A 13,410-nucleotide genomic window follows, 5' to 3' on the forward strand; every position below is an offset into this window, starting at 1 on the left:
TGAGGACATTCCACATCAGAACAAAGTTTACCTCATTGTATTTGGTTTCTCTTATAAATTAACTCAATATCTAAGTTAAAATGTACCATTGGCTTAATAAATATTTTTATCCATTTTCTTCAAACTAACAAAAGTTATTTCACTCAAAATGCTCTATTGCACAAACCAACAGTCTGGCCACTCTGAAATTTGTGCATGTAAACGTGTCTTTTGAAAGTTATGGTTATTTAAAAATCATGTGGATTCGATTGTAGCAGCGCCATCTGTGAGTTAGACCATGAACTCTTCAGCCTGGGTAAGTTGGCAACGTTGTACAAGCATTGTCTAAGGATGTACAAGTTAGAATTTTCAAAAGCTTATACACACTATAAATGTGTTTTTATTCAAAAATAGCATCCTTTTCGCACAAATAATGCTGTTCATAACTATAATAGGTACTTATCACAGTGAAAAATTACGCTTCTTGCAGAATTAATATATCATAAAATTAAATCTAACACTAGTCCTAAATTAGCCCGACTTCCTCAAAATGATACCCAAATTCAAAATGAACCAATTTCCAGTAGAAAAATGTTTTATTGAAATTTGTATCTTTCATTCTAATATGATTGTTTGATTTTTTTCATATACAATTATGTATAGACAGGGCCGTAGTGAAAAGAAAAACCAGGGGGGAGGGAATCCAAATTTTCCCAACCCCACCAGCTAAATTTCCCAATTATCAAGAAAATGAAAGCCCAGGGATTAGTTACTACTATAATATATTAATTTTCTTACTTAGCTATCCAAAGATTGGCTGAATGCTTATGCATGTTAGGGTATGCACAAACAAAAATAAATTTTGGTAATTATAAAAATAATAATGGGAATTATTCTACTTTGGACCAAGGTCCTTGGTCTTCCACCATATCCACTATGTATAAGAATATTCAATATAAATGAAAGGAAAAGAAAGATATTGTGTTTATTGTTTTCAACTACTATTTTTTCTATCTTCACGACCCGAAATTTCCCAACTTTTCCAAGTCGAAAAAACAGCGAAAAGTTGGGAATTTTGTAAAACTGTCACTTGAAAATTTGTGGACTGTTCTCTTGGAAGAAACTAAACTTTTTTGAATTTTCGAACAACTCAGAATTTCAAGTATGGGATCTCCAAGTTATGCATGTTGGGAAATCCCGACCTTCCTCTGGTAGAGAAATGAATGATTTTACTTTGAATTTATACTGATCATATCTCTTTACAAATTAATCATTTTGTGGAAGCGGTGTTCAGACATCAGTGTTTCAACATCTTACAAAAATCGTTTGATTCTGTTTGTTCTTGCTGCAATTATATTTTCAGCAGTTTATAGCATATAATAAGAAAGTAAAAAACATAGAGGGTATCAAGGTTTGGATCTCAGTTATCACTAGTCCTGATTAAAGTAGTAACAAAAATTCAAACTGATATTGAGACTATTCGTTACCAATAAACTTCAACTGAACAACAATTTACAAAATATGAATTTGCGCTACTAAAAGATACTACAGTTATCCCAAAATATTACTTGAATCTTTCACCTGTCTTGAAAAAATAGTTAGGCGTCCATTAATACACCATGACAATGCTTTACCAAACCAAATCAAGAACAACAGCAGTTTTAAATGATCTGCGTATGGACTTCTTTCCAAATCCTCCCAAATTTTGCTGTTGTTTTAAGAAAAAAATTCGGAACTTTGTGCATCCTCTTCATGTTTATCTTTACATATAAAGGGAAATTTTTGTTGCTTTATTTCTAGCGCTACAGATCATGTTTATTTCGAATGTAAGAATAAATATTTCATGAATGACTATTGCAGATGATTATGATAAATTGGAAAGCAACAAAACATAAAATCACCTTTGTTATCTTTTATTAAAAAGAAAAAACTTTAACAATCATCATTATTCAGATGAGTTTTTTTGATGAGGCAACGTTTTTTTCCACTCCTGACATCAATAACATGTATAAACTGTTCACTGTATACCTTAACTATTTTTTCTTGGGACTAAGTACACTTTTGATGTGATACAGTCTCTGTTCCTCTTCCGATATGGACGAAGGTGCTCCGCTAAGAGGGTCCCTGCCATCAAAATTTTTTGGGAATGCTATAACATCTCTAATACTGGCTGTATTCAATAACACTGATAGAAATCTGTCTAAACCCAGAGCTATCCCTCCATGGGGAGGACATCCTGAGCCTAACATGTCCAGGATATGTTGCATAGAATCTGTTTCTATGTTTAATTTTTCCAAAATACGTTTTTGAAGTGCTGGGTCGTGAATTCTAATAGAACCACCCCCTATTTCTTGTCCGTTCATCACTAAATCGTATGCAAGAGACCTAACCTAAAATGATAAATAATAATAATAATAATATTTATTAACTTCTCTCGTTAAAAAGTATAAAATTTCTTTCACAAAATAGTACACAGTAACAAGGAAGACGTCCATAGTGTGTAAAACACAATAAACATAATACAATACAAATTAAAAAAATGGAGTGTAAAACATATTAAATATAAAATAATACAAATTTAAAAACATTTACCGTCTAACATACAAATGGGGTGTAAAACATAATAAATATATTACAATACAAATTTATAACATTTATAGTCAACATACATATGAGAGGGTAAATTGTTTACTAATAGCTGCCCGTCTAGAGTGAAGAATTATTGGTTTGCAAAAAATTCATTGATGGTGTAGCAGTTTTTTTGGATGAGATAGGCTTTCAATCGTGCTTTAAAAATCGAAATATTAGGAGATTCTCTCACTGTGCCGTCTAACTTATTGAAAAATTTTGGGCCAAGGTATAGATAACTTTTCTGAAAAAGTGCAGTCCGATGTGCAGCAGTTACCAAAAAATTTTTTGATCGAGTTGAGTAGCCATGATTGCTAGTTCATTAATTTTCCTTTGTAATTCACCAACATAAAAATAAAAAAACCTTTGAAATTACAAAAAAATCCAAAACTATTTGTATTTCAACTTCTGAAACATGAAATTTATCATTAAAATTGGCTTTCTATAATCAGAGATTTGCAATTATTGTAATGAGAAGGTGAATCTTTTGATAATATCCGTTGACCACCTTTTTAATGGAATTGTATTAAGGTGCCAAACCAAATAGAATGTACCTACTGCCGGAAGTGAAAGCAAAGTAAAATTTTTTGATATTACTAAAAATAACAGAAACATAATTTTTCAATATTTTTGGAACTTTATCTGATTTTTATATTCACCAATAGATAGTAATCTGAGTGTGTAACTTCCACTCCATTTGACAAGCCAATACAATGCCATTTGAAAAGTAGCCACCTGGTATGAAAAATAAGAAATGGATAGTAGTTTTAGATCTCTAGAAATAATGTATAGATTGAAATGAACCTTTTATACATTCAAAAGGGACTGTAATACTGAGAAAGCACAACTGTTACTCATTTTTGACCTTTTTTTTTTTAGAAATCAGTTTAATTGGTTGCTGAAATGAGTCTTGGGAAGAGTTCTGATGTGTTTGAATCTATATGTGAATATTTATTTACCTTTAGTGGGTTGGTTTCAAGATCACTCATATCATCTGGATGGGGTGCAGTGAAAGGATGGTGCACACATTGCAACTTGTTTGAATTTTCAGACAATTCAAATAAGGGAAAATCAACGACCCACAGAAAATGATTTCCTTTCTTCCTAATCGTCATGCCAAGGTTTTCCAAGAAATTAACATATTCCAATCTGACTTTACCCAATAGAGAGAGCTAAAGGAAGCAATATGATGGGAGAATATGTACAGGGTGGCCAAATCAAAATGATGTAGAGCCATTATCAGGAACTGTGTCGACATTTTAGGAACACATAAAAACCGTCCCTTTTTTATTCCTGTAATTTCAACTCTCCCCCTTCCAACACCCAAGGCGGGTGATAATCACCTATCTAAAAACTTTCAAATGGCATGGGAGTTTGAGTAAGAGGTCGTTTTAATAAAACCTTTGAAATTATCTTTACAGTAGTCATTGAATTTTTATTTTCCGGATAATTTTATAAGAGATTAGTATTGAAAATTTACATTTGTTCAAATGCTAAATCAACCTGCATCTTTAGAAGATCTGCCTCTATAAAATTGTTAACGAGTACCGTCGATGGACACAAGTGGTCAGCACTATGAATATTTAATCAACTAAATTAGCAAGTCATCTAAATAAATTCATATTTTCGAATGTACTTTTTTCAAAACTATCAGAATAATCATGAGAAAAGCCGTCAAACAACATCTTAGTCCACCCCTCTGCCAATTAAAAATTATGGGGTGATTGATATCCTCCCTTGAAGGTGAAAATGACATGGTCAAAAATACCTAAAAAGCCAGTTTTAATAAAAAAATCAACAGGTTATTTCTTTTCCTAATATGTTGATACAATTCCTGATAATGACTACATCATTTTGATTTGGCAGGCTTTATTTGGTTTTCTTTTGGCCACCCTGTATTATTTGAAGAGCTATAGACAATATTATTTCTCTTACCACCTCATCTTTGTTTCCATATGCTAGGAATAATACTGACTCATCTTGAATTTTATACTCTTCCACAAATCTTGATGCCAGTTGGGTTGTTAATAATTTTCCAATCTTATTCAACCATTCTGAAGTAGAGACTATTTTGCTTTGTATAAGTTTCGCTCTCTCGTATTTATTCCCTGAAGTTTGTAATGAATCCTTTATTTGTTTGCTAAGATTAGCATGTTCTTTAGGAAATGATATGAAGTAGGCACCGAAATTTTCTTCTGAAGCGAGTTTTGTATTGATTTTGAATAAATCGGTACAGTTTTTCACCTAAAAGATGACACTGATGGGAATCCCATTAAAAATAATTGCCAAGTATATCTTCACAGGATGTCACTTTGAAAACTTTCCGACCTTGATATATTTCTTGATATATAATAGGAAAAATCACAAAAAGACTCTTTTTACTGCAAATATTCTTCACTACTGAAAATAAAAAGTAAAATGTCTCTGCTGATGATGCTAACTTGATTATCGAAATGCTTGTCAAGAGACAGTCATTTCGTTCTGGTGTGGGAAACAGATTCATTTTAGACCAGAGGTTCCAATTTTACCTAGCACAATTTTATTTGCAAGCAGGACATTTTAAAAGAATATTTTTATGCCTCGTGGTTTCAACCACCTACGAATATGAATGGTAAAGAATGTAAATAGAAAAATAGGACATGTTTCGTAGGGTTTCAAAAATTCTACTCATGCTCAAATGCTCGAAGTTACTGCTGGTGTCAGGTCTCACATGCCCAACCCTTAATGTGGATTTGTACATGTTAATTGAAAAACTTGAAGGTGACATTTGTGAATTGAATTTCATTTTATAGATTTTGCCAATAAATAGTCAAAATAAAGTTATTTCTGCTTTTTTTTAACAAAAAAAAAAAAGTTAAAACAAACACCAGCTTGAAAAAGCTTTTACTCGAAATGTTTACATGAAAAATAAGTGAAAAATACATTAAAAGAACTACGTTTGATTTAAATGCCATCTGAACAATCGGGACACAACATGTGGGAATGTGTCAGACATATACATTTCACATTTTTGACCAGATGTTCAGATTTACTGTCCTTGCAAAAATATCATCATTTTCTCACTTCAGTTGTGTTGTAAGTAATATCTTCAACTTTCGTATACGTTTGTTAATTACTGCCTCCTTTCTAGGACCTCTCTAGTTGTGCTCAACGCTTTCGATGGTCTTCAGTGAGCATAGACGCAAATTCCTTCAACTTATTTTTCTAGAATTGGACAATTTTTTGATAGTGGACGCATACATTTTTCTTTTTTTGGTTAGTGATGACAGCTATAGTCATCAAATAAAAAAAAGTCACCATTGGCCTTTAGCCGCGAGTTTTTTTGCTACATTGAATGTAGCACAAATAAACGTGTTTCTATTGAACTGTTTCATTATCCTTCCCAAGAAATAGTGAAATTTAATACCTTGAATACTGTAGATATATTTCTGGAATATCAACTTGGTTCAGCCAAGTTCAAAGATGGCAACACTTGGTTAGCAAAAATGGGAAGCTAAAGCTATCTGCGTGATTTACGGGTCCGAAATATAAATTCATCCAAGTACCACAAGTTATTATTTTCTGATTAACAGTTTCAAAAAAATCGCATTCAATTACAAAAGTTAACAGTAATAGTTCCCAGGTAACAATCCAACTCTTGAGGAACAAGAATAAAATTGTTAAATTTTTGTTCGTTTCTTTACTTTCAAAGAATAATGACGAGAAACATCAAAAATAAAACCATAGCAATTGCCGATCTTTTCTGAAAACTTCAAGGGGAACTGACCAGCATGTCGATGTAATTCATCTTTAGAGATTTTCAATATCAACAGGTTGTGTTTTATGAAGACCACATATGAAATGTCCCTAAAAAAGTCAATAGCAGTTAAATCCGGTGATCTCACAGGCCATTCTAATGCACTCTTTGTGCCAATTGTAGGACAACAAAATAATGAGATGAAGCACTGTCCAGTTGAAAATGAAAAATATCTGCAATGTCTCTTCAAGCATGATTGCCTGTCAAGTTGTCTTCAAAATCTAAAACACTATAATTGACTTTTGTAATATTATCTTTTTGTTGATGATGTATATGCTCTTCTCGAAAAATATATGGGTCGCAAATCAGAAAAAAATTACTTTCATCAATACAACAGATATTCAGCAAAAGATTAGGGATGGCACTGATTAGGTTAGACATTGTTTTACCTATCTGTGTTCAGCTCTAAAAATATTTACATATTTATGTTTCAAGGCAAAACTGACAAACCCCAGTAGCTAAATTTCATGTAAATGTTTTCAGCAATATTTAAAATTGGCCAACACAAGTACAGTCCATTTTTGCACTACAAAAATACTTACAACTTCAGAAGCTTGACTTCAGTTCATTATAAACTACCTTAGATAGCTTAGCTGTTTCAAAAAAATGGCCATTACAACAGGTTTTTTATTAGCCAGTTGTGCAGAAAAACAAAATATGCCTGGACCACTTCAGGTTACAGTTAATGGGCAAACTGAGCATTTTAGTTAGTTCTTAGTATTCAAAAGTTGTTTCATTCAAAGAAATATTTGTTTAACAATTTCTTTACATTTGAATGTAGTGCATAGTTTTTTTTGGCATACATTATTGAATAATAGCATTATTGATTATGACATAAGTTGAGTATAACAGTTTTCAAATTGGCATCCCGAATATAAAAAGATAAGAATGAATGATACCTTATAGTCAAACCTAACATCAGGTTTATCACTGCCATAATTTTCCATTGCTTCTTCATAAGACATTTTCTGAAATCGCATTGGTATTGGATCAAAAGATTGCGGCCAAGAATACTGAAGAAGGTCTTCTATCAATTTAATTACACTATCAACATTCGTGAATGATAGCTCAATATCCAACTGGGTAAATTCTGGTTGTCTATCTGATCTCACCCCTTCGTCTCTGTAGCACCGAGCTATTTGAAAGTACCTATCAATAGCTCCCGCCATAAGCATTTGCTTGAATTGTTGAGGGCTCTGAACTAAACTATAAAACTGACCGGGGAATTGTGTAGGAACAATAAACTCTTGTGCTCCCTAAAAAGAATTTTTGTTGCAAGAAACATTATCCTGAAAAGGGCAGTTTTTTTCATTCAATAAAAATCTTACCCCGGGTGTGGCTTTGAATAATGTCGGAGTTTCAACATCAATGAAATGATTGTTAATTAAAAATTCTCTCATTTTCATCAGCAATTTGGACCTCAATCTCAAGTTTTGCTGCATGATGGGAAACCTCAAATCTAGATATCTATACTGCATCCTCAAGGGCTCTTTAGCTTTCTGAAATTCTCTGATGTTGAACGGCAAATTGTCTCTGGCTTTATTAACCACTCTGAACTTTTCCACAGAAACCTCAATTTCACCTGTTTTTTGATTTTTATTCTCCATGCCCTTTGGTCTAGATAAAACTGTGCCTTTCACTTCAATAATTGATTCAAAGGGTAGAACTTCTAGGAAACTTTGTGTTTCCGTGTCCTAAAACACAATGCTTAGTAATTCAGAAAACACAAAGTAAAAATTAACTATGTATTTTTTATTTCACTAAAAAGAAATTTGTATAATGTTTGTAATTTTCTATTTTGAGGAAATTAAACATTTTGTATGGAAAAAATTGAAGTAGCAAATGATAAAGACAGATAAGCTTTATTAATGCGATTAATGTAAATATTAAGGTTAACTTTGTCAAAGTTATTTTCCATGTTTGTTGCAGTCATAGATGAAATGTCGGACATAAAAACCTAGACACAACCGTCAAAAAAAACAAAAAAAAGCTTTGACATAGTCATTTACGACATGAATACTTACACTCTGAACAAAGTTAGCTTCCTTTTATTTATATTTATTGTGAAATTATGTAATCCTATTTCATTAAACAAAAATCTATTTCAACAAACCTAATTCTATCAAACAAGATGATTCATTTCAAATATGGACACTTTACCAAATGTAATATTCTAAAATGTGGTTTTCTAACAAGGTGGAAGTTTAACTACTATACAATGCTTAGTAATTCAGAAAACACAAAGTAAAAATTAACTATGTATTTTTTATTTCACTAAAAAGAAATTTGTATAATGTTTGTAATTTTCTATTTTGAGGAAATTAAACATTTTGTATGGAAAAAATTGAAGTAGCAAATGATAAAGACAGATAAGCTTTATTAATGCGATTAATGTAAATATTAAGGTTAACTTTGTCAAAGTTATTTTCCATGTTTGTTGCAGTCATAGATGAAATGTCGGACATAAAAACCTAGACACAACCGTCAAAAAAAAAACAAAAAAATAGCTTTGACATAGTCATTTACGACATGAATACTTACACTCTGAACAAAGTTAGCTTCCTTTTATTTATATTTGTTGTGAAATTATGTAATCCTATTTCATTAAACAAAAAATCTATTTCAACAAACCTAATTCTATCAAACAAGATGATTCATTTCAAATATGGACACTTTACCAAATGTAATATTCTAAAATGTGGTTTTCTAACAAGGTGGAAGTTTAATTACTATACTTTTTCTTTAACTATGAGTTGCGTCTCTCCATATCCATCTCTAAGTACAACAAATTTATTCATTCTCTGGTACTCCAACCATCCACAGAGAGTAACTGATTGTCCAATATTTTCACTGGTAAGTTCTCCACAGGTGTGAGTCCTGTTGGTATATTTACTGATGCTAACATTATCTACATTTTGACTTTCATTTTCATCAATCAAATAAACTTGGCTCGATGTTCTGGATGTTGCATAACTTCTTTCATTATACTTGGGAAATTTCAGCAAAATGTTTCTGAAACACTAGGATATCAGATGTGTAAACAGGTCAATTTGAACCTATGTTATGGATTCAATATTGTATTCTTTGTTGAGAGGAGTTTGATTAAATTGATCACAATTGAAGGTACCTACAGAATTTATGGGTAATATGTATTAACGTGGATTGTCAGAAGTAATTCATGCATGACTCGTAATAGTAGTAACGAATGAAAATCATGAATTGTCGTAACTTAAAACTGAAGCTTAACATCAGTACATAAATCCACCTTCAGACTTTGTTGAAAAAGTTTATTTTAAATGCAAAGAAGTCAATTGAGAAAATACATGTGAACTAATTGTTATTCACATAATAAATATATACAAAGCAGGTGAATTAGTTTTGGGAAATTATATTGCAGATTTTAAAAATCGATTACAAATGTTCATTAACTAATCAATAAACATTCTTCTTACCTTATGATTATATTGAGAGTGGGCGAATTCCTTCAGGAAAAAACGATGACATTTTCCTAGCCCTAGTAGACGGCCAAGAGTAATCATTTCTCTCTTCTACTAATATTTATCAAGTAATCATTAAAAAAATTAAAAAAATGCAGTCCTTCAATAACAATTTATTTATATGCTACTGTGAAATTAAAAAATAATAAATCGATGATGACAAATTCAAGGGTTTGTATAGACATCTCAAATAAATAGTTAACAGTAAATTAACATTTAATTATTTTTATTTCATTCCTACATTTGGTTTCATATTCGATCATTATATCCAGACTTCTCATTTGAACAGAAAACAGAACGACATAACTTGACATTTAGAATAATATGACATAATGTCATTTTCTTCATCTTCACTTTTTTTTTGTCTTTCTTTGCTTCCTCTAAGGTGCAGTCACAGAACTTAAACATAGAGGAGAACGGAAATAGCGTTCTGTGATAGTGTTCCTACAAGGAGAAAATTAAGCAGTAGGAACGCATGCGCATAACGCGTTTTCGGAGATGGTTTCAGATTATTTGCAGCCCACTTTGAAAAATCCGAAAATAAAATTGACACAATATTTGTACTTTTGCTATTTTTTGTTTTATAGGGGAGCTCTCTCAATCTAGCCATGCTACATTAGAAAAAGGTCTTTTGGAATCTATAGTATAATAGGTTGGGGAGGACTCGCTTCCTTATACCTTGAAAGGATCATTAAAAAACAACTAATTTTTAAAATAACCCTAACTTTTAGAAATAATCTTTTTAAGAAATCAGAATAGTGGACCCACGTCAGTGAAAGTTGTCAAAAAATTGCTTGTTTTCCATTTGAATGAAACCAATGAAGTTTGTCCTACCAACATCAAATGAAACGTTGGTGCTGTGATTCAACTATCTACCTCAAAATTTCAAAAGCATAAGAGAATAAACGGATGGGGTAAAATAGTAAATTTCACAGTCTTGTTAGGTTGACTGATCAGCTCACTCATGACATCATCATCAGATGATTACAATATGTGCAGGTAAAAAAAATCTCGAGGGCAGCCCCCATGATATTGTAATTTATTACTGGTTTATACACTTTACAATTTAATATTAGATAAAATGTTAGGCAATTCCTAATGTTCACCTACCAAACTTGTGTATTTCCTTGTGAATTGCTTTTATTATTTTTGACAAAATTGCCAAAACAGAAAGCCCCTTGGTTTTGCAGTTTCTGTTGGTTTATTTGCTTTCGTGCTATATTTAATTATTTTCACTATTGCAAGAGTAAACTTAAACTATTATTACAGGATATCATTTAATAGAAAAGTGAAAAAAATTATAACACGTTAATCACGAATCCAAAATATTATTACATAACATTGGAAAACTAAGACAAAGTGAATCTGGTGTAAATTCGTGAACTCACTTGGAAGCGACAGTTTTTAAGGTTTCAAATATGTCAATAAAACTATTAATAGTAATGAATAATTTATTTTAATGTGATAATTACAAATCAATAAAAATAATAATCATGTTCTGACAAACAATATAACTTGATAGTAATTTCCAATATCAAAAACATTGCTATACATTGCAAAAAACTACTTTTTTGTGGTATTATTCACTTAACATACAGAAAATGTCATCCAGCCAAACCAGTTGAGAGTCTGCACATGGAAATTCGAGTGAAATCTAACCAATTTACAAAAAATCTCATAAACGTTACATAACTGTATTCCAATGCATTCTCTGGAATGTCAGATTATTTTGTATGTTATTGGAATTATTTTGATATTCAATAATATCTAACAATAACACATCACAGAATTGTATACAAAGTTGTGTAATGGAATTGTTAATGTCAATCAAGTGATTAATATTTTCATTGAAGTTTATACATAATATACCGAAAAGACAAGAGGTTACTGATGACATCTACAGTCTAGTGGAAACTTAATTTGACCCGAGTCGTGGAATCTATAATTAGATATTTATCTACTCATTGGTATGTAGACAACAGATTTGTGGTTCTGAAAGATATAGTTATTGAATATGTGGAAGAACAATCAGATATTTACATGACAGGAAGATGAAAATTTACTGATGATTGAATAAAATCAGTTTGCTCAGTTTTTTTCTGATCAAATTGCCTTTAATCTCATTGCCTGGTGGGAGATCTTCTGGTGCTCTTTTATTCCTCAAGAAATATTTGGGCACTGCGTTTTTCTTGAGTGTGGCTCGTCCACTAGGAGTAGCTGGAAAGTTGATATCACAACAATCAAAATGCCTGGAACAAAGCTTATTTCTGGGACTCATATTTTCCACTCCTGAGATTCCCAAAATCTCCAACCATTCCTTTTTCTTGGACCCAAAACTGAAATGCACAAAAATCATACAAAAATGATCCATCGTTATTCTGGTCAATTATTTTCAGGCCGAGCCTGATGTTTGACCTTGAAGCACTTCAACTTACCTAAAATAATGAACTCCAGGAATATTACCGCTGCTGCTACAGGACCCGATGAAACAATGATCAGGCATACTTCCAATACTTTCAACAACACTTGAGTTGAGGCGAAATAAAATTGGAACAATGAAAAAATCACGTGAAATCGGTACAATGCATTTACAAAAACGACTTTCTAAACCTGTCATTTGTCAACAATGTCAACGTTTGTAGCCAATGCGCAGACTCTCCTACTGCAAGTCATTTCCCCTTATAGGAACGTTTACATTATCATAAAATGTATTATTTTTCCGTTCTCCTCTTTTAAGTTCTGTGGGTGCAGTAGACCAATAGGTCATTATCAATAAGAAAATAAATATTTCGAAATAATATCTCAAAATATTCATCTCTCCCAACTACCTCCACAGTAGGCTCTGATAAATGCCTGCCGGAAAACAAATATTCCCCCGGCTGATATCACGCTGGACATTGAATTATAACCTCACAGAGGTTAGTTTTTGCAGATGTTTCTCGTTCATCCAGCAGCAGGAACAAACTGAAATCAGTCGAGTAAATCACCTACAGACCGGTTACGAGGTATTACCTCTCATCAGTGCAGGAAAGATCCAACTCAAACATCAGTGTGCTTGGGACTCGATTAATTTAAATGCGGCTCGACTGCACGTATGAAACCTTCTTATGAGAGAAAGATTTTCAACTAATAATAGCTCCATCTCGTGAACAAAGTCCCAAGCGGGGAAGAAACATCCCATGTATCAATACTCTAACAGAGATCAAAACAAGAAAATTAATATTTCAAAATAAATATTTCGAACTAAAATTTCGAAACATTAATCTCTTCTAAATACCTACACAATTGTTTCTGGTAAATGCCTGCCAGAAAAAAATTATTTCTTCGGGTAATATCACGCTGGATATCGAATTATATCCGACAGATATTTATGCAAGATACCTCACAGAGATTATTAGTCTCGCAGATTTTTCTTATTCATTCAGCAGCAGGACCATGCTGAAATTATTTGAGTATTACCTTTAATACTAACAATTTATAACAACGATATCTCTTGTCGCTTAATTGATT

General features: G+C 31.9%; 2 protein-coding genes across 3 annotated transcripts; both read right to left on the minus strand.

The window, feature by feature from the left end:
- Positions 1-1,876: 1,876 nt before the first annotated feature.
- On the minus strand, positions 1,877-10,221 carry AspRS-m (Aspartyl-tRNA synthetase, mitochondrial). 2 transcript variants are annotated; one of them, XM_023160628.2, is made up of 7 exons: positions 9,856-10,221; positions 9,139-9,415; positions 7,732-8,097; positions 7,303-7,659; positions 4,543-4,851; positions 3,567-3,779; positions 1,877-2,369 (listed from the first exon to the last, which is right to left on the minus strand). In XM_023160628.2, the coding sequence occupies exons 2-7, from the start codon at positions 9,199-9,201 to the stop codon at positions 2,013-2,015; spliced, it is 1,665 nt and encodes a 554-aa protein (XP_023016396.2). In that variant the 5' UTR covers positions 9,202-9,415; positions 9,856-10,221; the 3' UTR covers positions 1,877-2,012. The 2 variants fall into 2 exon arrangements, with proteins under 2 accessions (XP_023016396.2, XP_023016395.2); XM_023160627.2 differs by having other exon boundaries at positions 9,139-9,423.
- A 1,116-nt stretch (positions 10,222-11,337) lies between these two features.
- LOC111505592 (uncharacterized) lies at positions 11,338-12,641 on the minus strand. Its single transcript, XM_074170919.1, has 2 exons — positions 12,336-12,641; positions 11,338-12,236 (listed from the first exon to the last, which is right to left on the minus strand). The coding sequence occupies exons 1-2, from the start codon at positions 12,515-12,517 to the stop codon at positions 11,960-11,962; spliced, it is 459 nt and encodes a 152-aa protein (XP_074027020.1). The 5' UTR covers positions 12,518-12,641; the 3' UTR covers positions 11,338-11,959.
- Between the last annotated feature and the right edge of the window lie 769 nt (positions 12,642-13,410).

The sequence above is a fragment of the Leptinotarsa decemlineata genome, unplaced genomic scaffold (genome assembly GCF_025532065.1).
Source record: "Leptinotarsa decemlineata unplaced genomic scaffold, Ldec_3_MD MMD2_tig00000008_RagTag_RagTag, whole genome shotgun sequence".
Taxonomy (NCBI): Eukaryota; Metazoa; Arthropoda; class Insecta; order Coleoptera; family Chrysomelidae; genus Leptinotarsa; species Leptinotarsa decemlineata.